Source organism: Panthera leo, chromosome D2, assembly GCF_018350215.1.
Source record: "Panthera leo isolate Ple1 chromosome D2, P.leo_Ple1_pat1.1, whole genome shotgun sequence".
NCBI lineage: Eukaryota > Metazoa > Chordata > Mammalia > Carnivora > Felidae > Panthera > Panthera leo.
The window spans coordinates 77,509,630-77,536,168 of record NC_056689.1 but is presented as its reverse complement, the minus strand read 5'-3'; the positions used below and the strand labels follow the sequence as shown (position 1 = coordinate 77,536,168).

The 26,539-nt window shown below is 52.1% G+C and overlaps 1 protein-coding gene across 5 annotated transcripts in view; it reads right to left on the bottom strand.

The window, feature by feature from the left end:
- Positions 1-26,539, bottom strand: part of LOC122201876 (transforming acidic coiled-coil-containing protein 2-like) — a 125,766-nt gene that overhangs the window by 58,484 nt on the left and 40,743 nt on the right. For 3 of the 5 annotated variants that reach the window (XM_042907836.1, XM_042907840.1, XM_042907837.1), the window contains exon 1: positions 23,758-23,857. The exons of the other annotated variants lie outside the window; for them this stretch is intronic. In XM_042907836.1, the coding sequence (XP_042763770.1) occupies positions 23,758-23,825 (68 nt within the window). In that variant the 5' untranslated portion in view covers positions 23,826-23,857. Of the gene's footprint in view, positions 1-23,757; positions 23,858-26,539 lie in introns of those variants that run through there. 5 annotated transcript variants of the gene reach the window in all.

Genomic DNA, 26,539 nt, shown 5'->3' with positions numbered 1-26,539 from the left:
AGAGGGGGGGGCTTCCTGTGACATAAGCCCCACCCTCTCAGATTCTGGAGGGGGGGGGGCCCACCTGAGCGAGTGGTGCAAGTGCCCCCCAGCCTCCCTCCCCCTGACCAAACCCAGGGAGAGGCAACAGTGCTGGCCCAAAGCCCTGCATCCATAGGAGGCTCACGTCCTCCAGCCCCAAAGACCACCGGGCCATCCCTGAAGTGGGGGAGATCTTCCAGAAACAAAAACGGAGCTCTCGGCAGATCAGATCACCTCCTTCATCTCTGCATCTAAGAGTCTGATGGATTTGAGCGACAGGATGTTTGTGAGATTGCTCTCCACTAAATTCTATTCATCAAAATATTCCACTTTAGACAGGCTCGTCAAGAAATGCGGTCCTTGCAGGAACATGTGTGCATACTCTCTCTCTCTCTCTCTCTCTCACACACACACACACACACACACACACACACTTCCCTCCTGCCTAAAACAACTTGACTGGTGATTTTTTTGGGCTGACTGAACAGGGTCTTTCACTTTAATGTGCCTATCATACGTATAGAAAAGGATTTTTTGGGCGCCTGGGTGGCTCAGTTGGTTAAGCATCTAGCTTCGGCTCGGGTCACGAACTCGTATTTCTTGAGTTCAAGCCGCGTCGGACTCTGTTCTGACAGCTCAGTCTGGAGCCTGCTTCAGATTCTGTGTCTCCCTCTCTCTGCCCCTCCCCCACTTGCACTGGGTGTCTCTCTCTCTCTCTCTCAAAAATAAACATTAAAAAAAAGAAAAGAAAAGGGATTTGCTCTGCAATATCACTCCTTAACATTTAAGTCAAGGGAGAACATTATTTCAACACAACCAAGAGCTAACACCCTTCCTGGACTGTCGGGTGACTGAGTCAGGTGCCGTCTTCCATGAACACAGCGCAGGGTCTGGCAAGCCGGGCTGCTGCTAGACTCTTCCAGGCTCAAGCTCCAGGGAAAATCAAAGCAGATGACAGCACACTTCTCCCAAGATTCCCAGCACGTAGCGTCTGTGGGGTTTATGAGACAGCTCCCATCTTCGGATACAAGTAGCTGTCACTTGGCTACTTAGGGATACCATCAGGGCTCAAGGGATATTGGCAATCAACACACTGGCCGTTTCGAGGTTAGATAGCGTCCCCGGCGAGGGAAGTGGCATGGTGAAGGCATAAAAGCACACATAAATAAACAACCCACCCAGATCCCATGGAACAGATGGGGGAGGCAGACAGAATCCCCCGAAAGGCGGTCAGGAGACCCACAAGCAATGAACGTCTACCACGGAATTCCTTCCAGCTAGGTCACGCGCCATTAGAAATTTGGGGAAATGGGGGCGCCCGGGTGGCTCAGTCGGTTAAGCGTCCAATTCTTGGTTTTGGCTCAGGTCACGATCCCACGGTTCGAGCCCCGCATTAAAAAAAAAGAAAGAAAGAAACTCGGGGAAGTGTAATTTGCTAGCAAACTAAGTCTTCTCTTTTATTTCATCACAGCTACCGATTTGGGCATGGAGGGGAAGCTGGAGCTTACACACGACGTGGGAGGGCCGTCCTGCCAGACCGTCTGTGGACAGAAGTGGGTCCCAGAGGACGCAGGGACTCTGAAAGTCACGCCGATCTGGACTCTACCCTTCCTTCGAGGTGTACACAACCCATAAACTCCAGGGTCAGGGGAGTGTTTCCAGAATGGGGGAGGCTCGGTGCGGCATTGTGCGTGTGTGGGTGCACACACAGGTGCCCAATGGAACATCCCATCCCCACACACTTAGTTTTAAAACGGACTTATGTGCAACGATACCAGGCGCTCAGCAAGAGAGGCTCTCCAGTGGCTGAGCGCCTTCCTGCGGGCGGTGTGAATCCAGGCTGAGTCAGCAGCCCCAGGCTGCGGATTCCACCTGTTTGTAAGCGGATCCGGGAGAGATGCCAGAATGCCAATCGAGTCTCAGGAGAAATAAAGAAAGAAGGGAGACTCGGCTACCCTTTAATTCCCTTGCCTTCTGCAATGATATCCCTGACATCTCATCTTTGTAGCTGAACTCTTTGCTTGGGTGACTTTAGTTGGAATCTTTAAACTCAGATTCTGAAAAACCGAACTGGAAATAAGATATTTATGGAGGCTAGCTAGAAAAAAAATAGAACACACAGAATTGAGGGAGCCTCTGAGAGGCGCCTGGGTGGCTTAGTCAGTTAAGCATCTGACTCTTGATTTTGGCTCAGGTCATGATCTCATGGTTTGTGGGTTCGAACCCCACATCAGGCTCTGTGTGGACCGTGCAGGGTCTGCTTGGGATCCTCTCTCGCCTTCTCTCTCTGCCCTTCCTCTGTTCGCTCTCTCTCTCTCAAAAAATAATAAACTTAAAAGAAAAAAAAGGAGCTTCCAATAGATCATCACCAAGAGGACTTCTCTTTTCTCTAGGAACAACTCCAGACCATCCTACCTAGTCAGACCGTTAACAAGCAAACAGTATCTCACCCAGGTGAGACACAACCAGCACCCAAGTAAACACATAAATATCTCTGTCCAACCAAGCGCGCTGAAAATCCTGTACGGTACTCAGTGGAAAGCTCTTCTGGTCTTGTCCAAAGACATACTTTTCCTTCTTTTATATACTATCCTAACGGGTTTGCACTATGATTCAATGTGCGTGTGTAAATGTCCCCAAAATTCACGTTGAAACCTAATTTCCAATGGGATTAGAACAGGAGTAGGGCCCTCTTAGAAAAAGAAACCCCAGAGAACTGCCTTGTCCCCTTCGGCCATGTGACTTCATGGTAAGGACACCACCATCTATGAACAAGGAATCAGGCTCTTGCCAGTCACCAAATCTGTTGGGGCCTTGATTTTGAATTTCCCAGCCTCCAGAACTGTGGGGAACAAATGGGTACCGTTAAAGCCATCTCATCTGTGGCACTTTTGAAATTTTTTTTTTACCTTTCTATTTATTTTTGAGAGACAGAGAACGAGCAAGGGAGGTGAAGAGAGAGAGGGAGACACAGAATCCGAAGCAGGCTCCAGGCTCCGAGCTGTCAGCACAGAGCCCGACGCGGGGCTCGAACCCACGAACCACGAGATCACAACCTGAGCCGAAGTCGGGGGCTTCACCGCCTGAGCCACCCAGGCGCCCCATATGGCACTTTTGTTCTATCAGCCTTAACTGACAAAGAAGGTTTGGTACCTAGTTTCTGAAACCAAAGCAAGTCAGAGGGGCAGAGAAGATAGGTGCACAGACAGCATCTATCAAGACTGAGTGATCCATGACATAGAAAAACCATGAAACAAGATGCAAGTACTCGGAAGGAACTGTCATGTCTGGTCAGCCCCTAGGGTTTCCCCAGCACCTGGCAGGTAACAGCCCCTCCCTCAGCACCGCATACTGATGACGCGGGCACGGTGGGTTCACATGTACCGTCAGGAGAGCTCCAAGTAATAAGTAGGAAAAACAGCAAATTAAGGAATTGCATATAGTAGGAGCTGACCTGGGACATCATAATCATGTATAAACACAAAGAAATATACATAAACACATAGGCCCACTTCCAGAACACATATATACCTATGTAGAGACAGAAATATACGCACATACAGGCAACATATATGTTGTTTTTGGATTCAGAAAAAGGTATCTCAGCACAAGCATGTGTTTGCCTTGGTAAAAGGGCGGATGCCGGCCTGAAGAGGGCAGAGCCCAACCTCGCTGCTGGGGACACCAGGGGCCTTCCCAGATCCTTTCAGCACGCCCTCCCAAGCCTATCTAGGTCCAAGATGCAAAGAACGGAACGCAGTGGGGGCCCGATTAGCTGGACTATGTCCAGGGAGACGTGGTATAAGGAAAGGAGCCAGCAAGGACTTTGGAAAAAGCGTGGCAATGGGAACATAGCCTTCCTCTCTGCATAGCCCAGGGCAGACGCACCCACCAGGGACCTGCCCCTTCACATGCTCCCACACCCAGTGAGAAGCATCCATTCACAAATTTTAATTTATTTTTGAGAGAGAGAGAGAGAGAGAGAGAGCGCGCGAGCGAGCACAAGTGGAGGAGGGGCAGAGAGACGGAGACAGAACCTGAAGCAGGCTCCAGGCTCAGAGCCGCCAGCACAGAGCCCGATGCGGGGCTCGAACCCACAAACTGCGAGATCGTGACCTGAGCCGAAGTCGGACGCTTAACCGACTGAGCCACCCAGGTGCCCCAAGAAGCACCCATTCTGCCTCCCTGGCTCACCTTCCACACACCACAAGCATCCTTCTGATTTCAGGGTGGTTTCCCAGGCAGTACCCGGGCACCAGGATGGGACTCAACCAGGGACTCAACCAGGGACTGCCCACCCCAGCCAATTTTACACTTTGTTCCTCAGCTTCCTCACCCCTCCTCCCATCTGACCCTCACAACAGGTGAGGCGTGTGGACACCATTCTATGACAATTTCAGCAGGACTTGTCTGTCACCTATCCCGAGCCGAGCACCTGGGCAGCCGCGTCAGACACAGCAGCTACCCGCTCACAAGACGCTCACATCCTTCTGGGTCCTGAGGAAGAGAATCTGGAGCCAAAGGGCCCAGTGACTCAAGGAGGCGCTCAGAGCCCAGCAGGGGCAGAGCTGAGACGAGAGCACGTGTCTTGTGCCCCTTGTCCCAAACGAAGCAGCTTCCTCTGCGTCCCAATGGCTCCTGTAGGATGGCAGGCTGGTCTGCAACTCAGTCTCCAGTATATTTGGGTGCCATCGGTTTCCAGGGCATCCTCAACTCCAGGGTGATGGATCAAACGGGGTTTTGGCATCTAGATCCACAACCGCCCCATGGGAGCAGCCAGCCAGGCCAGCCTGGGTCTCCTGCCCTCTGCCCTCCTCACTCCTGCCCCCCTGTTCCTCAGCCACACCTTAACCTGTCCCCTCATTTGGCCATCGAGTGCGCATCCAAGAGGCCCCAGCCCTGCCCTCCTGACTATAACCGTTTGAGTTCCTACAATCTACTTTGGGTAACAGGGGAGGTTGTGGGCCACCCAGACCCCTGGGGTTGGCCACATGCCCTCTGCAGGGCGGTTGGATCAGCCCCTGAATGCTGCTGCCCGTACTGATTCACATCTTGGACCAAAGGCCATAGCATCATGGGGTCAAGGGAGACTCAAGTGCTGACTAAGCTCAAAGCAGAGTCTTTCAAAGGGGCCACGATTTCCACTCAGCAGAGCAAGGGTGGCTCCGGCCTCAGCATTCCCGGCTCCTCACTTCTTCACGTCTAAAGCGGCCTCACCTAAGTCTCTGTCTGTCTCTGTGTCTATCTCTGTGTGCCTCTGTCTCAGACTCTGAATCCGGCTGGGCCTCCATCTGCTCTGGAGTCTCTGTCTCAGGAGTTGCCTCTCTCTCCTCTGCCCTCCCCTCCCCCTGTGTGTGTGTGTGTGTGTGTGTGTGTGTGTGTGTGTGTGTGAGCACGCATGCACACGCCCCCACCTCTTACTTCCCCGTTTCCCTCCCCGTTTCTAGTCAAAAGGAGGAAAAGCATATTTGGAGGCTGTCCTGCTTATCTGAATCGTGCCCTTTTCTATCAATAATTAAAGCTTATGTGTTTTGACTTTGTAATTCATCATTTAAAATTTTGCCTTTAGAGTGGTCTTTTAAAGCCTTGCAAGCTATTATTAACCATAGCAATGGACAGGTGCCTGGGTGGCTCAGTCGGTTAAGTATCTGTTGTTTTTGGCTCAGCTCATGATCTTGCAGTTCATGGGTTTCAGCCCCACATCAGGCTCTGAGCGGACAGTGCAGAGCCTGCTTGGGATTCCCTCTTGCCTTCTCTCCCTGCCTCTCTCCTACTTCTCCCCACCCACCCCCTGCAAAAAAAAAAAAAAAAAAAAAAAAAAAAGCATGATGCTTCTTTAAAAAAAAAAAATAATAATAGCAATGGAGAAAGGATTTGAGGGCTTTTGCTGCATTGGACATTAACATCCCTAGAGTCCTCTCTTCCTAATGTTTCAGCGTAAATTCATTACTGAGTGACATCAAGGTTGCTTTTAACAAATACATACAGTTGACCCAATGAACAATGCTGGGGTTAGGGGCACTGACCCCCACATGCAATCAAAATCCAAGTATAACTTTTGACTCTCCAAAAACTTGACCACTAATAGCCTACTGTTGACCAGGAGGTTTGCTGGTAACATAAACAGCTGGTTATCACATGTTTTGTATGTTGCATGTATTACATAACATATTCTTACAGGAAAGTAAACCAAAAGAAAGAAAATATTAAGTAAATCATAAAGAAGAGAAGATACGTTTATTGCACCAAACTGCATCAAACAACAACAACAACAACAACAACCACCACCACATGTATATGGGGCCACGCAGCACAAACCCGTGTTGTTCTAGGATCAGCTGTATGCACCATACGGGTAGATTTCAACCACTTTGTTAAGCCCTGAGCAGCCCAGAAAGCCTTGTGAGCTCCTCGTGAGATCCAAGCAGCTGGGATTATAAATCACAGCATCACACCCTCCTGCTGAGACCGCTGACTTTGAGCCAGCCTCCGGAGACCCTGAAGCTTTGCTAACTAAGAGAACTAAACCCAGAGAGGGTTTAGTTATTGTTAGATTTCATTTACCTAAAAATCAGTAATTCTCTGGGTCCTGCCTGGAGGTGATATTCAACCGATACCCCCCACAGCCTCTCTCCGCGAATCACAAAGACAAACTCTCCCCTAAAAATTGTTCCCCGGCTCTGCTAAATAAATGGCAATGTGCAGTCCACCCTGAGTCTCAACCACGATGTTGCAACTAGAAACAAAACGTACGAACCTGGCCTTGGGATGGCTGTAGTACTTTAGTAAAGCCCAACGTTTAGAAAGTTTTAAAAACCCTTTTTCTACCAATGTCTGCAAACAGTGCTTTTGTACAATAAAGAAGGAGCACTTACATCTTTTGTCCCTTCCTTCCAATCGCTTTACAGAACCAAAAGGAAAAGAATGGCTTGTAAATAGCATGCCAGTTGCAGAGAAGTATTGTTCAACGCCTTGCAAACATGCATTCCTGAGGCATTGCCTGCATCAGGATATTTTTCACGCCATTCTCTCATATGTAACGCAGCAACAATGCTCAGTCTTTGACATGCTATTAAAGAAATTCTGAACAAAGTCTGAAGTTGAGCATGCTCTTCATACATAATATCTAAATTATCTGAATCCGTTAATTTTGTAGAAGACAGCACAATATTTACAAAATATAAAAATGAGCATTTACAGATCTGGCTCCAAAACCTCATGCTCTGCCACTTGTGAGGGGGGCAACTTCGGACAGGTTCCTTCACACAACCTTGACCATGGGCCCAGCTCCTCCTCTATCCAGTGGGAGTACCACCGGCCACACGAGGTTGCTATGAGAAGTGACTCTGTACTCACACAATGCCAGGCATCTAGAAAGCGTTCACTCTCTCCGGTCCTTAATGTGTTAAAAGATTATTGTACCTTTCACCCGAACAGAACCAGAGAAACATAAAGCATAGCCCTACTTTCTTTAAAGCCCCCTGTAGTCAGGAGACAGCTATACCAATGATTCATGAGCAAGGAGAAAAGATTATGATTTTCTTGCTCCTCCTACATACCCAACACCCCCCTCTCCTTCACACACACACACACACACACACACACACACACACACATGCTGCTAAAAAGGCTGTGGGCGAGGAATTGTAAAATCAAGCAATAAATTTCACTCGAGTATTTACCGAATTAATTCACAGCCACTTTGGCAGAAATTCTAATCAGCAAAGTAGATGGTGTGCTGACTTAGTTTGTTCTGGGCTCCGGGGTGCACCTAGAGTTTCTCTCTCTTGCATTCCGTCAAAGGAAGACGGACATGAAGAAGGAAGGAGGAGCCAGTAATCACAGAGCTGGAGAAAGAAGGTTCCAGGCAGAGGGAACCACAGGATGAAGGGCCCTGAGGTGGGAAGGAGCTTACCAGGTGCAAGAGGCAGCCTTAGTTATGGCCCCCAGGAGGAGGAGAGACCCAGGAGGAGGAAGTCTGCCACGAGGAACTGGAAAGCCAGCAGAGGGCTTCAAAGGGGGAAGGACTCCCCCAGATGTATGGTCTTCAAAGGCCACCATGACTGCTCTGACAACAGCATTAGGGCAGCAGTGGGGGACTGGGGCAGAGCCCATCCGATCATCGAGGGGACAGGAGTCCAGAGACAGAAGGCGGGGCCGTGCACTAGACCAGCAGCGGCAGTCAAGGTGAGGAGCGGTCAGACTCGAGACACACGTGGAAGGTTAAGTTGAAAGCTGAGATCCCAAGTGTGCTTTCAAAAAGTTTTGGCTAAAATAATAAGCATTTACTTTTTTACTGTCAGTACTATGGATGCAAGCAAGAAGATTGTTCTTCTGGACTCCAAGAGTCGTCTCTTACACTGGCTGATTCAATAACGAAAGTATCAGAGCCCTAATCAGTGGTTTAAATATGACAAGGCTGATAAGGAACCTCAGATTCCAATTACATATGACGACGCTCCATCGAATGGATCCAATTTCCCACATCAAACAGGCAAACTGCCTCAAGGTTAAGGGTTTGGTGACAATAACCCAATTGACTTAAAACAGACCCTCAGAGCTGACCTTCCTGCCACTATACTACTCAATTTGATGATAAAAGGAACAGAATGAGGTAGAAATCGGACAATGGCACCTGCCTATTTCTATTCCTCAGGCCTTTCAAGCCCTCTGACTTCTAAACCAGCACCAGACTTCTCTCTCTCTCTTCTTTTTAGGACAAGGGCCGCTTTGTGCTTTGTTTTCTCACATCTCTTGCATCAAAGGCTCAAAGTTTTCCCTTATCTCAAGGTTCCTACGATTTTAAAAGTCATGCTTCTGGCTCCAGTTGGCATCTTAATGAAAGCTGACTTAGATAATTAGGGGTTTATCTCTTCCTTTATTTGTCGCAGGCCACGTTGACAGATCAAGCCATTTCCCCATTTCATTGTCCTCTCTGCTTAGAAAACGTCAGTGGGGAGCCTCCCGTCCCTTTCTAGTTTCGGAGGGTCCCGGGCACAGACCCCTCATCACCTCCTACAGCTGCATCTTCCTCTGGGGGTTCCCTTTCTCTCGCTTTCAGCCTCCCGACACGCCGCTCTTTCCAAAATCCTTAGGTTCCTGGGGTGCCTGGGTGGCTCAGTCCACTGAGATTCCAACTTCCACTCAGGTCATGACCTCACGGTTCGTGAGTTCGAGCCCCGCATCAGGCTCTCTCTGCTGTCAGTGCAGAGCCCATTTCGGATCCTCTGTCTCCATCGCTCTCTGCCCCTCCCCCATTCTCAAAAATAAACAAACATTAAAAAAAGGGGGGGTGCCTGGGTGGCTCAGTCGGTTGAGCGTCCGACTTCGGCCCAGGTCATGATCTCACGGTTCGTGAGTTCAAGCCCCACATCAGGCTCTGTGCTGATAGCTCAGAGCCTGGAGCCTGCTTCAGATTCTGTGTCTCCCTCTCTCTCTCTGCCCCTCCCCTACTCGTGCTCTGTCTCTTTCTCTCAAAAATAAATATGAAAACTATAATAATAAAATTTCAAAAACAAAATCCTTAGGTTCCTACTGCCTTCCTTGTTAGCTAACCGGCTCTGCCTACCTGCACACACATTCTGGCTTCCTAGGGTCAGACCTGCCCTTTCGGCGGCCCTAATCTGCATGGCAAGCTACGAGGCCGTACATTATCCAGGAAAGAGGTGAAAAACACAAAAAACAAAAAACTTGTGTCTGTCTACACGTACAAGGAGATGCAACTCAAATGACTGTATATTCCACTTAGAAAGAATTACAGGCACTGGGCACATGTCCTCTTGTCCCCTCAAGAACGGCCCCCACTGGGCACATGTCCTCTTGTCCCCTCAAGAACGGCCCCCGCTTCTTGCAAACAACCCCCCTGGTGGGCAGCCTCTGAGGCACCAAACCACCCACATGGGGGCATAAGACTTGGGAATTCTTTATTAACGAGGAAGGGCCTCGGGGGAGAATTTCAGAAAGCCAGTGTCCAAACAATCCTGAAGAAGGCAGGCTTTTTTTTTTTTAATTTTTTTTTTTTTTAACATTTATTTATTTTTGAGACAGGGAGAGACAGAGCATAAACAGGGAAGGGTCAGAAAGAGAGAGACACAGAATCCGAAGCAGGTTCCAGGCTCCGAGCTGCCAGCACAGAGCCCGATGCGGGGCTCGAACTCACGGACCGTGAGATCATGACCTGAGCCGAAGTCGGACACTCAACCGACAGAGCCCCCCAGGCGCCCCCGAAGGCTGGCTTTTAATTCTATAAAGAAGGACCCATACAGAGGCCACCCAGTGTCTTAAGTAACAAATCTGGAAACTCCCGAATTCTAGTCACTTGTGTGACACAGACCAAGATGAAGAAACAAAGGTGGGCTGTTTTCTCCTTTTCTCCTCGAACCTAAACCCAAATCTGGTCACGTGACGCCCCTCTTAACTCCTTCAGAGGCTGTGCGAATTCCTCAGCGCCTCGTGAGGCCTTCCACGACTTGGCCCCTGACGTTTTCCTCTGATCCCGCCTCCCGCTCTTGCTCTGTGCACTCAAGCCAAACCCCACACCCTGCCCTCCACCAGTCCCCCAGCAGACCTTTCCAGCTCTTCTGCACTTTCTCTCGCTGCTTCTTCCTGCCCAGCAGAGACCTGCTCAGAAAGGCTCGGTGGAAGTGTCCCCTCCTCCATGCAGCCCTCCATTATTTTATCCCCGCTGAACGTTTACCAGTGAAATATTACATCTGAGTATGAGGGAAATACTTCCCAGGGCCCCTGAGAGTTGGGCAATTTATACCATCTCCAGGAAAGCCTGTACCCAATCACCCCCATACCCCTGGTTCCCTTTCACACACCATGCCAGGATTAATTTAATCCCTGACTTTTATTATTTTTTTTATTAAAAAAAAATTTTTTTTAACGTTTATCCATTTTTGAGAGAGAGAGACAGAGCATGAATGGGGGAAGGTCAGAGAGAGAGGGAGACACAGAATCTGAAACAGGCTCCAGGCTCTGAGCTGTCAGCACAGAGCTGGACATGGGGCTTGAACTCATGGACCGCGAGATCGTGACCTGAGCCGAAGTCGGCCGCTTAACCGACTGAGCCACCCAGACGCCCCAAGCCCTGAGCTTTAGAAGAGATGGTTACATTTGGAGAGGTTGGAGAAAACCAGTATTCAGGAGATTATGAATATAACACAACATAGTATAGCACTGTATAATATGATACGATGTAATATAATATAATATAATATAATATAATATAATATAATAAATATGATGTAATATGGTGTAATATGGTGTAATATAATTAATACAATATATACTTCAAGCACAGATTGGGAAATGCACAGCATAAAGCCAGGAGAGTGAGCACAGGGCGGACAGTGTGTTATTCGAGAAAGCCCATCTGAGCAGACTGGTTTCTGAGGTTCAGCACCTTTTCCACTTCACAGGCACTAAGGGGTTTCCTTGAAGAGTGACACTAATGCATCCTTTGGCACAAAGCGGCAACAATTCAGGGTTTCTTCAGCAGACTTCACTAGGAACGATGCTATATTTAAAAAACTAAAACTAAAACTAAAAGCCACAGGCACAGTACTCAAACATCTTATTTGTCATTTCTTCTCCAGAGTCCCCAGCATGAGCATGCATTCTTTTTTATCCGTAGACTCTGTCAGCAACAGAGAGGGGGATGGGGTATCGGCCCCATTTCACAGATGTCGTAACTGAGCCTCCAAGGGCACTGCGTGGACCCGCAATGCCACACGCCCAGGAACCCAGGACAGCTTTGCACTGAGCCAGTGCTGTGGTCCATGAGCTTTCTAAAGGTGGAATTTGTCGAACTTTGTACTGTTCCCAACAGTGGAGCTGGGCTGGCTGGTGGTGACCCGCGCAGGTTCTCCCCGCTTTTTCTTGGGAGCAGTAGGTCAGTTCATCAGGCACCCCCTCAGTCCAATGCCACCCAGCTCTCTGGTCCATGTACGATATGCTGGTCACAGACAGGGACCCACAGTCACACGGTCTTCCAGTAAGGAGAAAGAACCCTCCTCTGGTCCACCGAGGTCACGTGAAGGGCCGGGGCTCAGGGCCTACATGAGGGAGGGAGAAAGTGGCCAGAAGAACACTGCTGGCTACAGCCTCCGCTCAGCCCCCTGCCCGCTGTCCCGTGCATGGGAGCAGGTGGCTGGTGACCACAGGGCCCTGGCTCGACCTCGCCGTGACTCTGGAGTCTGGGGGCAGCCCCAGGACCGTGCAGTTAGACTGGGTGCTAAGAGCTACCCCCCAGAGAGGGGTGGGCGCCAACACACCCTTCTCTCATCTGTCACTAGAACAACTGGACGTGACAGACATCAGGAGCAAACACCTCTCCACTTCTCAAGCCCTGCTTTCCCTCATCCTCATAGACAGCACCTCCAGGTACCATCTGCCACCAAGGTACGCCTTGTCCTTTCTTACCTGGAGCCCTTTCCCACTGACTCCACTTCTGTCTAGCATCAGATACCATCAACAGCAAAAATCCTGGGAGAACACTGCCGGAAGCTTCCAGCCAGGCCTGACGGCCCTCCTCCTGCCCCTTCCGCTTCCCCTTCCCCTTCCCTCTGCTTCAGGTCACGTATCTCCAGTCTGGTAACTAAAGATATTCCCTATGGGTGTCAAAACACCTAAGAGTTGTCCCAGGAGCAGGCTCGCCAGTGAGGGCAGGAGACACGAGCTGAGCTGTTCAAGACCAGTCCAGAGGCCAGCCAAGCACCCCAGTGCTCCCCAGGTTCCTCGCCTCCCCGATGTGGCTCTAGGTCCGTGCAGACAGTCCCAGAGGCCGTGGCACTCAGGTCCCCCAGCAGCTGCAGCCTCGGGTCAGAGAGGGAGCCCGAGGCAGCCCCAGGTGTAGGTCCCCTGCTGTACATCAAAGAAAGTGATCCTTTTTTTTTTTCATTTTTTTTTTAATGTTTATTTTATTTTTGACAGAGAGAGAGAGAGAGAGACAGAGCACAAGCGGGGGAGGGGCAAAGAGAGAGGGGGACACAGAATCCAAAGTAGGCTCCAGGCTCTGAGCTGGCAGCACAGAGCCCGACGCGGGGCTCGAACTCACAGACCGCGAGATCATAACCTGAGCCGAAGTCGGACGCTCAACCGACTGAGCCACCCAGGCGCCCCTCAAAGAAAGTGATTCTAAAGGCCACCAACTCTATTGCTCTAGGTTGTTCTGGGGTTTTTCTCAGTTTTGCTTGTTTGTTTGTTTGTTTTTGTGGGGGAGAGGGGTCCTTTTTTCCAAAGCCATCTTGATAATCACTGCTGGAAGAACCCTACCTGTCAGTCATAGGACACATACATTCTCTCGTCTTTAAGTTACTTCACATGGTTTTTGTGCCTTCTACCCAAGGTACCCGGCTAAGTCCACAGGCAGAGCCCTTCTGAGGAAGGAACGTTCTGGGTGCACCTCTGCCCAGGGACAGCCCCTCAGACCCTGTGTTCCTGGTCATAAAACCTTCCGCTTAGACTTAGAGACTTTGCCAGTCACTGGTTTAGGAGGAATCGAAACTCGTTGCCCACTAGACTCGGGCTGTAGTGCCCCGGGGGCCGGGCTGGCATTATGCTCCCGCCCCGCTGCCTCACACACACTCTGCACTCCGGCCCCTCCTCCTTCTTCCCCAAGAGCAGAGTCCCTCGGACACTGATGCTGTGATGGCCTCTTCCCCGCAGCCCTGCCCTTCAGTGTCTTGGGGCCACTCTTTCTCCCCTCGAGCATTAAGGGAAATGAACAAGTCACAGGACCCACTTCCGAACCAGGCTGGGCCAGGAAATCCCACGCACGACCTACAAGTCTACAGATGTTTTCCCTAAAGCCAGGCCAGCCTCTCCGCCTTCTTCCTGGAAAATACTCACAGGGCACGCCAGGCATGTCCCTCCAAAGTAGAACAATTAGCCACCAGCAACTTCCACCCCAGGGCCCTGGTGAATGGCAAAGAGGAGTAACTCAGAAGCTGGAGCCCCTTTGATCAGACTGTTCCTGAAGGTCCAGAGACCCAGACCTGATCCCCATTAAAGATGGTGCTTGCACGGGAGAGCTCCAGGAGACACGGCGAGCCGCCACACACAGGGTGGCAAGTCTCACCGTGACACTCTCTTCCGCTGGACTTTCTCCCCCAGCCCAGACAGAGAGCAGCCCTAGCTTTAACAAGTGTCAAGCTTCAGCCTCGACAAATGCCGTATCTGCAGCCACTGCTCACTCAGGATGAACAGAGCAAATAAACAGCGACCTTTCTTGCAAACTTATCTTTAGAACCTCCCTGAGGAGAGGGAAGGAATCGGAAAACCAAAAAAAGAAAAATGACAGTTGAGCGCAAAGACACACGCTAACTGTGGGCTCTGTGCGGACAGCTCTGAGCCTGGAGCCTGCTTCAGATTCTGTGTCTCCCCCTCTCTGTGCCCCTCCCTCCCTCACGCTCTCTCTCGCTCTCAAAAATAAACAAACATTAAAAATAATAATAAAAATAAATGTAAATTTTTTTTAGCAAATTGGAAGTTAATGGGAAGAGATTAAAATTTTTGACTACCTGAGTCATGCTCAATAAAGACCAGCAGGCCCTGGATGGCTCAGTCAGGTAAGCGCCCGACTCTTAATTTCAGCTCAGGTCATGATTTCACAGTTGGGGAGATCGAGCCCCGAGTCAGGCACCATTTCTCTCTCTCTCTCTGCCCCTCCCCGGCAGGTGCACACACTGGCACTCAATCTCTCTATCAAAAAAAAAAAAAAAAAAAAAAAGACCAGCAGGAAAGGCCTGAGTGGTGTTTCACCAATGATGTGCTTGTGGAATTTGAAACAAGGTTGCATTAAGAATAAGCCCCCTGTGACTTCTCAGGCCCTGATGGTTCAGCTGTAAAGTTCTCAGACTCTGAATCTCCACAAACACCCTGAAGTGAAGCCCAGATGCCCACGGCAAACTGGACCCAACAGTTGGCCTGAGTCGTCAGCGTCAGCCGCACAAGGACACAGAGCAAACTGAGGATGGGGCCTCCCCACCTCTGCCCCTACTCCTGCCCCCACCCCTGCCCCCATCCCCAGCTCCCACCTCTACCTCCCTACCCCCAGCTCCCACCCCTACCCCTACGGCCCACCCCTGCCCCCACCCCCAGCTCCCACCTCTACCTCCCTACCCCCAGCTCCCACCCCCAGCTCCCACCCCTACCCCTACCCCCCACCCCTGCCCCCACCTCCAGCTCCCAATGCTCTGCCCAGAGCCAGAGGCTGCTGCTGCTTCCATTTAAGGACAAAGCAGAGTAAACCATGGAAGCGGCCAACCCAGAAACAACCGTTCTAAGTAAGGAGCGCTGGCAGGTGCAAAAAGAGCTCTGAGAAGCCCACCGGCCCAAAAGGTTCTTCACTTCACAGTGGCGGGGCCGGGGGTGGGGGCATGCACCTTCCTGGCCCCGGCAGCTGCTCCCCTTTGCAAGGGCGAAGAAGGCAGAAGCAAAGGTAATGCGCTGCCATCCCCCCAGCCTCCCTGTAAGCCTCTGCAGCTCGGGCAGCAGCCGCCCTGTCCCCCTCCCCGCTCCAGGAGGAGCAGCATCCTCAGGTGGATGGAGAGGAAGGCAGGCAAGAGACACCAGCTAAGCGACGGCCAAAAGACACGGCAGAACGGAGAGGGCTGAGTGCACAGTCCTGTAAGAAGAGCAAACCATCCGGGAGGAGAGAGGGGGAGACAGCAGGGCCGTGACCTGTCACTGGGTGACCTGCCATCCGCTGCAGCCCGCAGTGTACTTGCTTGGGATGCTCTGGGCAAGGGCATCGAGGCAGAGTCACGTAGGGGAGACAGGCAGGCAGAGCACTGAACCGGCCGTCCTCGTGGCAGTGGGTCCCGTCCTCACGTGGGGCCCGCAGAACCTTAACACCCGAGGTCGAGCCAAGCCTCTCCTGCCCCTCCAAGTCCCCGGCTGCAGGGCCCCTGAGCACAGCTCAGTGTGGAGCAGACGTGTGCCTAGGATTGTTTCTGCCAGTAAGACTATCCATTTCTTCATGCATTTATTCATTCAACAAGCTGTTTACTGAGTGCGTACTACGTGCTCAGCACTGTGCTAGATACTGGGGACAAGCACAATAAATACAAGGCCCTCAGGTTGCTTCCATTCTGATGAGAACAGTTCAAAGAGATCAATCAGGGTAACCTGGGTGGCTCAGTCGGCTAGGTGTCCAAGTCTTGGTTTTGGCTCAGGTCATAATCTCACGGTTCATGAGAGTGAGCCCTGCATCGGGCTCTGTGCTGACAGCTCGGAGCCTAGAACCTGCTTCAGATTCTGTGTCTCCCTCTCTCTCTCTCTGCCCCTCCCCCACTCACGCTCTGCCTCTCTTTCAAAAATAAACGTTAAAAAAAAGTTTTTAAATAAAAACGAGACAAATCCATAACTATATATTTTGCAGAGTATTATGAAGAACTCATACAACAGAATGATACAGAGCTGCGGTGTTCAATACAATCAATCGCCTCTTGCCATGTGTGACTATTTTAATTAAAATCCAAAATTCAATTTCTTGGGGCCCCTGGGTGGCTCAGGCGGTTGGATGTCCGGCTTCGGCTCATGTCGTGATCTCACAGCTTGTGAGTTCGAGCCCCGCGTCAGACTCTGTGCTGACAGCGCATAGAGCCTGCTTCGGATTCTGTGTCTCCCTGTCTCTCTACCCTACCCCACTGGTGCTCTGTCTCTCTCTCTGAAGCCTGAAGAGCAGAGACCAACCTTGCTGCTGGGGACACCAGGGGCCTTCCCAGATCCGTTAAGCACGCCCTCTCCAAGCCTATCTAGGTCCAAGATGCAAAGAACGGAACGCAGTGGGGACCTGATGAGCTGGACTATGTCCGGGGAGACGCGGTACAAGGAAAGGAGCCAGCAAGGACTTTGGAAAAAGCGTGGCAGTAGGAATATAGCCTTCCTCTCTGCACAGCCCAGGGCATTTTCTGTCTCAAAAATAAACATTAAAAAAATTAAAAATAAATAAATAAATAAATAAATAAATAGCATTCAATTTCTTGGGGGTGCCTGGGTGGGGCAGTCGGTTAATTATCTGACTTCTGATTTCAGCTCGGGTTATGATCTCACAGTTCATGAGATCAGGCCGCACATCGAGCTCTGTGCTGACAGCACGGAGCCTGCTTGGGTTTCTCTCTCTCTCTCTCTCTCTCTCCCTCTCTCTGCCCCTCCTCCCCAAAATAAATAAATAAGCTTAAACAACAATAGATTCAAAATAAAATAAAATGCAATTGCTTGCATGCACTATCCACACTTCAAGTGCTCAACAGCCACAGGCTAGGTGGCTATCATACTGGGAAGTGCAGATGACAGAACTTTCCATCATCCCAGAAGGTTCATTGGACAGCACTGGAGAGTAACAGCAGGAAAAGCTGTCAAGATTTGAAGCTGGAGATGGGTCTGTCAGGCTGGCACGGTGCGGAATGCCTTCTGGACGACCCATAGCACGTGCAAAGGCTCTGAGGCACTTGAGCATTGCACGTTCAAAGAGCTGACAGGTGACCAGTGTGGCCGGAGAACAGCTGGCAAGGGGAAGCGGGAGGCCAGACCCGCAGGCCCCCACAGGGAAGGTGGGACTTCAGGTGGAAACCAGTGGGAAGCAGACAGGGGGAAGGGCCCTGATCGGTCTGTTTAAGGAAGAAGGAAGGAGCGGGAAGAGGAGGAAACCAGACTTTCTGGGTGCAGCAGCTGGCTGGATGGGGTGCCACGTGCTGATATGGGGAGCTGGGCTGGGACTGGGTTGGTTTGTATATAGATTTTTTTGTGTTTGAGAGAAGGAAGGCCATCGGTTCAGTTTGGGACACATTAAGCCTGGGCCCTCCATCAGAAACCTGAGAGATATGAAGTGAGCAGCTGGGCAAGCAGGGTGCTCAGAGAAAGGGGAAGGGCATCAGCCAGGGGGTTCTCAGTACGTGATAGTATTTAAGCCCATGCAACAGCTTGCAGAGAGCACAGAGAGACAAAGCATGTGGCCCAGGCCAAAGACCTGAGGACCCCTGTGCTCATAAACAGTCGTGAAGGTAGGGGGCATGGATCCCAGCGCTGTCCTGGCCAGCTGTGTGACCAGGGGGTCGGCCCGCTACAACCCACCGCCTGTTTTTGTAAGTAAAGCTTTACTGGAACACTGGTTTTACTAATTGTCTAGGACTGCTTTCACACTTGAACAGCAGAGCTGTTCTTGCAACCAAGACCATATGGCCTGCAAAGTCTAAAATACTTACTACCCAGCCCTTTATGGAAAATGTGTGCTGAGCCCTTGCTGTAAGCCATCCAGAGGCCTCAGTTTCCTCACCTCTAAAACGGGGCTGGAAGTGCCTGCCTCATAGGATTAATGGATGCCATATTTCCACAGTGGAAAACATCCAGAACACAGAAGTTTCTGCTAAATCTAGTCTACTCAGGGCCGCAGAACTTTGCACTCTTGGCTTTCACGCTACAAAATCCAGATACGTTTCCACGTCTGGCGACGCAAACAGCACACAACTGCTCTCCAGAAACAACGGCTAAAGGGAACCTGTAAATATAAACGGAACCAGGGTCCATCTGAGCCACTGCTTCCGACGCGGGATGGGTGTGTATGAGCAGTTCTGACTAAGCCAGCTCTTTGTGGCCAACCGGTCCTCCCCAGACTCCTTCCTGTCCAATCTGAAACACAAGCATTAGTCCATGAACAATTGGTTTTCACGGAGCCACTGTTTCCAATGCCTAAGTCCTCATCATCAATCTTAAGGGGGAAAGGATGGAATTATTCAATATCCTTTGCTCACCCAGGAACGCTGGGCAATCCATCTGGCACGAACAGCCAATCAGATTTCAGGCTGAAGTAGGTCCTAGGCAACCAAAGATACAGCCACAGAAAATACAGGCCACAGATGGTGGAAAGAAACAGGGGGATGGGGGCAGAGGGCCTATGGGGAGAGAGTGGCCCAGACTCCACCGACCCAGATGTAACACGTACCCATACTCACCCGATAAATATGCCAGCCATGTCTGCTCACCCTGTAACGACTGGGCGCTCCATCCCACTGCCCCAGCAGAAAGGGATGGCATGACTCCCTGGACAACTGGCAGCTCCCTGGAGGGCCCCGGAAGGTTCCTGCCTTCGGCTCACCTTAGCGAAAGCCTGCAAGTAAGTCCCACAGAGAAAGCAGTAAAGGACCGCAGGGGCCATGCTGGAGATACCGAGGAATGATGGCGGAGGAAAAGCGCTTGCTTTCGCCCTCAATGTTTGTGTCCCCCCAAAATCTGTTTGCTGAAACTCTAACCCCCGGGGTGGTGGTATCTGGAGGTAGGGCCTTTGGGAAGTAATTAGGCCATAAGGGTGGAGCCCTCGTGAATGGTATCAGTGCCCTTAAAAGAAGACACAAGGGCGACTGGGTGGCTTAGTCGGTTAAGCGTCTGACTCTTGATTTTGGCTCAGGTCGTGATCTCGTGGTTCATGAGTTCGAGTCCCACATCAGGCTCTGCACTGACAGAGTGGAGCCTGCTTGGGCTTCTCTCCCTCTCTCTCTACGCTGCCCCTGCTCATGTGTGCTTCCTCTCTCTCTCTCTCTCTCAAAATAAATAAACGTTTTTAAAAAAATGAAGACACATCTCTCTCTCTTTCCTCCCTCCCACCCCCATACTCCCTTCTCCGTCCTCCTCCCTCTATCTCTCTCTTCCCCTCCCCCCCCCCCCCCCCCCCACAAAAGGATCAAATCTCTGCTTTCTCTTCTATGGCCAGGGATGCATGGAGAAGACAACCATCTCTAAACCTGGAAGTGGGTCCTCACCAGACCCCAAATCTGCCAGCACCCTGATGTGGGACTTGCAGCCTCCAGAACTGTCTGGAGACAAATGTCTGTTGCTTAAGCTCCCCGATCTGTGGTATTTTGTCATAGCAACCTGAATCAAGACAGCACCCAAGAGGTTCCCTCGGGACTCAGGCAACTCCTACTGTACAGCTAACTTTGGAGCTCATTCCATTTTAGGGGGCACAAAACTCAACTGATTCTGTCCAACGATAATATCCAAAGTGCAATCGGCTTCCTGGAACCGAGAAGCTGTCTGCAGCCCACATCAGGGATGCGGTCGCGTGAGGCAATGACTTAGCCAAGGGTCACCTCGAGAAACAAGGCTTTGAAAGAGATCTGGTGAGGCCTCCAGTCAGATAGATTCCTACCAGCAGCCCCAGCAGCCCTTTCTGGCCTTCTGAACTACTGAAACGTTGGCAAACTTCAGGCACACAGTGTACCCACTTTGGCCACGGGCGGGTGCTTTCGCCTTCTGAGTCTTTACAGACAGGGTACCTCACCTGGAGAAACCCTCGAGGCAGGCGGGGCAGAACCAGAGTCTCTGGGCTCGGCCACTCTCTCAACTATCAGTCTTGTCCCACCTGCTTGTCAAATCCTGGCCCAAGCCCATCAGCTTTCCCCCAGGGTGCTCCTAATCCAGTTCTCTCCTCCCGGCAGATGCCACGTCCTTCTCTTGGTGGCAGCAGAAAACCTCCATGGTGAATCTGCCACCATCCTTAACCTGCCCCTCTCCACCCAGCCTGGCCTTTCTACTTTGCTCTACGGGGGCATGGGTCCCCCTAGCTGATCGGGAGCCCCCGGAACCGGCTGGGGGTGGGAGCTCCAATTAAACATAAGATAAAGGACTTTGTGCCGCTTCGTTCAGCAGCAGCAGGGCCACAAGGGGCCGCCGCCGCGGGAGGAAGGCACAGGCGGGAACAGCAAGTCTGATCAATAGCCGAGACCACACTTAACTGTAGCACTTCCTGTCCTTTCCCTGCACTTCCCAGCGTGGCTGCGCTGGTTAGCGAGTGTTTTCTGCAGCAGATTTCTCCTCTCCCAGCTTCCCCTGTTCTGTTTGGAAACAGTGGCCGCTGTTGCTACCGGAACTTCTTTCCCACACAGGAAAGAATCAGCCAGAGAAGTGGCCAGACTTCCTCACCGACCAGGATGGAGACACTGAGCTAGCTCAGGGCTTCTCAAACTTTCTCGTCGACAGCTCAGCGGGCATCTCGACAGATCTCTGGCTCAAATGGAGAGTCTGGGGAGGGGCCTGGGGCTGTGCATTTGTTAACAAGCCCCTCGGAGAAGGCGATGCAGCAGTTTGGGGACCACCCTGGGAGGAGCAAGGGAAGGGTCGATGCTTGAGCCTCCACCCCACCCCCCCACCGGCTCCCAGCCCCACGTGCCCTCCTGCCCCTCCAGGATTTAAGTTTCCACCAGCCAGGAGGGAGACTCAGGACTCTGGATCTTACCCCACCCCCCACCCCCGACCTGCGTACCCTACCGCACTCTGTACAGCGTGAAGCTACCAGGCAGGGCTACAAAAGCTGCCCAAAGGCACCCCGCACCTGAAAGCAGAAGGCAAGAAAGAAATCCTGACGCTAAAAAAATTCCTGCAGGCATTTCCACCTCATCCTGCCTCCCTCTGTCTTTTGGTTTCACTCTTCCGCGGGGGTGCCCAACTCCGGCCCATCTTTCGGCAGAGAAAAACAGACAAAGGGTTACTCTAGATTCCAGTTGTCACGGACGGTCTTACAGCAGAAGTCCACCCCAAGTTCACCTCCACCCCAGCAACCCCGACAGCAGCAGCAGCAGCTTCTTCGCCACGGACCATGTGCCGCACTGTCTTGGGCGTGCGTTTTGAGGCGCAGGGAAATACACACCATCGTGCAAGGCTTGTGCCTGTACGGAAGAGGGGCGCTCCCTTAACACACTTTTTAAAACCTCTAGACTGGAAACGAGCAACTCGGCAGTAGCAAAGGAGCCCCTCGTTATTCAGACAGCAGAGATGGGGTTTTAGAGAAAAATAACTGTTGGGAACGGTACCAGCCCCAAATATGTCCCCTCTCTTCATTTTTAAAAACAAAAAAAGGGTAGGGGCTGGAGGGTGGGATCAGTGAATGAGCATCTGTACTATCCTAAAGATCTCCATTTAGAGACTGCAGAAGTAGCAGTTCCAGGGAGAGATGCCTCAGGCTGGCGCACAGGAACGAACTCAACCATGCAATATTGATAAGCAGACTTCAGCACAATGTGGCCGATCAGCCTGGAGTTTTACCCAAACGCCGCTATCCCCACAGGGCAGAACCAACCTGTAGGGGCCTTATCCAAAAGGCAGCTTCTGCCTAATTGAATCTCCCCAAACTCAGCCCTCAGCCAACAGAATACTGGTCATTTCTTAACTCAACGGGGAAAGAGGGCGGGGATGTTGGGGACCGGTGAGCTGAATTTCCAATGGCTGAGGCACATATTTTCCCAAGCATGCGGTCACATTGTCTTTTCCAAGCCTCTTACGCTCTTTGACAGGCGTGAGTCCTGATACCAATTAGTTAGTGATTAGCACTGATGAACTGATTTCCAGTTCACAGACTTTTAAAAAATAGGTTGAAATTGTTCTCTTCTGCCTAGGCTGCAGTCTTTTCTGGTGATACGTATTTCCAAGCATCTAACAATATGACACAGAGACAAAAAACAGGGTAGGCGTAGTACAAGGCTCACAGCATTAAAAAAAAAAAAAGTCTTCAGCTTGATGTGCCTCCCGTTGTAAGATGACGCTTTCCCAAGCTACAAGGAGGAAGACAAATGATCAGTGCACACCTGCTCCTAAGTATGGTTCACTGCTAAAGAGACGGGGCCTTAGAAAACCATGAGGCTCAGCCTAGCATTACATCACCGCGCTGAGCTAGCTCCTCATTGAAGCCCAGGCGTGGGGACCAGTGAGGAAGCCCCACATGGCACCCTGTCCCTACTACAACACCCAGACCAATCCCTGCTAATCTTTTAATCTACACATCAGTGGCTCTCAGCAAGCAATCACTTCACCTACCGCCCCACCCCCAGATGCCCAGAAAATACTCTTTTCTGAAAGACATTCTTCTTTTCGGGAAAGTAGAGCAGGTAAGCCTGGGATGTGGAGGCCCACCTTGGATGCCGGCCTGACCTGCTGAAATGTGCCCGGCAGCCAGCCAGATCTACCCAATAAGCCCCAACCTCCAGACATGCCTGGAGAGGAAATGGATACGACCATACAGAAATGGCAATACTAAGGATTCCAGGATAAAGGCCTCTTCTGAGCACATCAGCTCTGTGGTTTGGAGAAAAGATTGGGCTCCGGAATCAATGCAGTCAAGCCCTGCCTTGACCAATGGACCAATGACAAGACTTCCTCTGGCTTGACTAATAATAGCAAGCAGCCTTGTCCTCCACAATGCTCACCAGAGTGAGTATACGGATGCTTAAGCTAACAGGACTGAATGTCTCCCAGCCATGATCCACACCATCTGCCTGGCCAGGCGACTGGCTGCCCCTAAACTGGTCTGTCTCCATGGGCACCAAGCTGCCACACTCAAGGGTTCTTCCCAAGAGGCCCTTGTTGATGCCCGGCTGTTCCGTTGCAGGAAATACCACTGTGCTGGGGGTGCAGAGTTAAGATGCTCATGGCAGGAGCCCCGGAACATGCACTGGGCCGCTGAACAACTGAAATCGAATGCCAGAGGGTCATTTCTGCCGGGTGGGGGGCAGGCGGGGGCAGTCCTAGGGCTGCCAGACGCTCATTCCAGAGGGAGGACTAAATGCTAAAAGGAGCAGCCACCAGGCAAAGCCATGTAAGGCTGCCGAGAACCCTGGGCCAGCCCGGGCTCCAGGCTGCACGGGCATCTGGAGAGGCGACACTAACAAAGCCCAGGCAGCCTCTCCTCCTCCCGGGGTAGGGGCGGGGGGGGCCCTCCGGGCGGCCCCGCGGAGCACTTACATTGCCTCGGAAGCCTCCAGGTTCGGGTCGCTGGTTGGGACTGGCTGCAGGGACTGCGACCCTCCCATCCTCGCTGCGCCCTGGCGAGCAGACTAGCCGCGAGCGGGGCCAGCGTCCTGGCGCGATTCCTCCAGCCGGGAGCCGGGACGGACCGGCCGGCGGCCGGGGCTGCTGCACTGCAGATGGGAGCAGCTGCTGGCATCCGTGGCGGTGGCGGCGGCGGCGGCGGGGAGCTGCGGCTTAGGGCCGAAGCCGGAGCCCGGGGAGCGAGCGCCGCGGAAGTGTGCGCGCGAGTGTGGCCGGCGCGCGCCTAAGAGTGTGCGCGAGTGTGGCCGGCGCGCGCGGCTCTGCCCGGGGCGCGCGAGTGTGAGCGTGAGCGCCGGTGTGGTCCGAGTGGAGCTGCTCCTAAACCCCCCGGCAGCCCGGCTTCGGTGTGTGACACGGTGATGTCATCATCGCCGAGCGGCCCCGACGCCTGCATCTTCACAAAGCTCCGGCGCAGGCTCCGGAAACGGGGCCGGGGGAGGGAGCGCGAAGACCCTCCCTCTGCGTGCGCGCCGCCTCCCCCAGCCTCCCCTGCCTCGCCCCGACCGACCGCATTGTGTGGCTTTGAAATGCAAATGCACTGCGGGCTGGGGAGCCCGGGGCCCCAAGGAGGGAGGGGCGTGGTGGTCTCCGCCGAGCTGACCGCAGGGAGAAGTAGGGGTATTCTCCACCGCCCCCTCCCACCCGCCCCCCGGCTGGCTCATCCCTCCAGAAGGAGGGGAATAGACTTTTCTCCCACCAGTGTGTGTGTGTGTGTGGAGGGAGAGAGGGCAGGTAAACAGGCTGCGGCGGGAAATGTGCAAGATGTGTGCGGTTTTCCAACTGTCCCCTTCTGCCTCCTTCAGGCCGGTGGCCAGGCCCGGAGCCCGATGAGGCTTGTACCAGGGAGATCCCAGGGCCTGGCTCCCTGCTCACAGCCAACCCGGTCCGGCCTCCGATTCGCTCAGACAATTGGTAGGCAAGGTGGAGAGAAAGAAGCCCACGGCCTGCCACAAGGTCTGCAACCCCACCTTTGGCCACCAGGTGAGTTCTCCACGGAGAAGCCCTGAGCAGGTGCTCCCCCTAACCAGAGGCCAGGCAAGCTGACAGGCCCGTGTCAAGCCCTGAAAGCCACAGGGTGACCAGGGAAAAGACAGCCTGCTGTGACCTACAACCAAAGGGCCCAACTCTGTGATTCTAAACACACCCCATCACCGCGGCCCCCGCCCTGGCTAGGGCAACAATGCCCAGCTTGCCAGGTCCCCCGCCTGGCTCCAGCTAGCTCACAAAGGCTCAAGGCTTGGGCTCCGGGACCTTCTCACCAAAAGCTACTAGAGAAGGGTTCCATCTCTCACAGGTTCGAAAGTCTGGGGCACTCCTGGGAGCCTGACCATTTGCCCCGGCTCTACTTTCAGTGCAACTGTACTGTGCGCTCCAAACACAGGCTGGCAACGGAATTAAAGCGAGCCCCTGATGATCAGCTGAAAACCCTTCTACACTTTCCCGGCATGTCTTCACCCCATGGCACAGTAAGCTTAAAATGCATCTAAACTGTGGCCAAAAGAAAAATAAAATGAACACAGAACTGCTCAAAGCATTTAGAAATTTCCTCCAATACCCTGAGTGTTTTCTGAAGCTGTGGCAAGGATGTTTGGCCAGGGACTTTTGAGGTTGCCGCTCATAACGTCAGGATAGTTCTAGACTTCGTGGCCGACTGGCTTTCTCCTGTGCCTGCTTAAGATTATTGTCAAACAAAACGCCAGAGAATCAAAACTGTTTCCCAGAACAACATGAAATTTGCAGGAAACCCGGAGAAGGTTTACTTTTGCGTTTCGATGAAGGCAGCTAATGTCAATCTCGCAGGCAGGGTAACTGTCTGGGTGGCCCGATGAGGCTTGCTCTGGAAAGCACGTCCTGGGCAGCCGTCACTCACTGTCGGCGCAGGGTGTCATCTAGGGGCAAAGTTCCCGCAATTTGTTCGCCTCCGGTACCCTGAGGGTTTGTTTCCCGCCAGAAAGCAGATCTCTTGGGCCCCATGTACACTTGGGAGTCCAAGCAACCTTACTGCTTGGAGCTGAAAATTTTCATAAGCACTAACCTAGACAAGATTTTGAGGAAAGCGACCCCGTCCCTGGGCACCAAGGGTATGGGCTTTAGCCAAACTCAGCGCTACAAAAATGAAGAACCAGGGGTGCCTGGGTGGCTCAGTCGGTTAAGCGGCTGACTTCGACTCAGGTCATGATCTCGAGGTCAGTGAGTTCAAGCCCTGTGTCGGGCTCTGTGCTGACAGCTCAGAGCCTGGAGCCTGTTTCAGATTCTGTGTCTCCCTCTCTCTGACCCTTCCCTGTTCATGCTCTGTCTCTCTCTGTCTCAAAAATAAATAAACGTTAAAAAAAATTTAAAAAAAAAAATGAAGAACCACAGTCAGAACTCATCAGCTTTTTGGTTCACGACACGTGAAAGCAGAGAACCATCCAAAGGTCCTCACCCTCAGCAGGTGAGGGTTTGCCACAATAACAGGAGAGGCCTTTGAAATGAGACCAGAATTCAAAGCCTGGCATCTTCTTCATTTGTGGTATAGGCTGCAGCCAACCCCTTAACCATCCTGAGCCCTGCTTCCTCAGCTGGCAGAAGAGGGAAAGTGTGGACTTTGCAAGGTATTGGGAAATTAAAGAAAATTTTATGTATGTGTGTATATATATATATAGGGTCCCAGGACCAGGCCCCTAACTGGTGCCGGGCAGTGTTAACTTTCTTT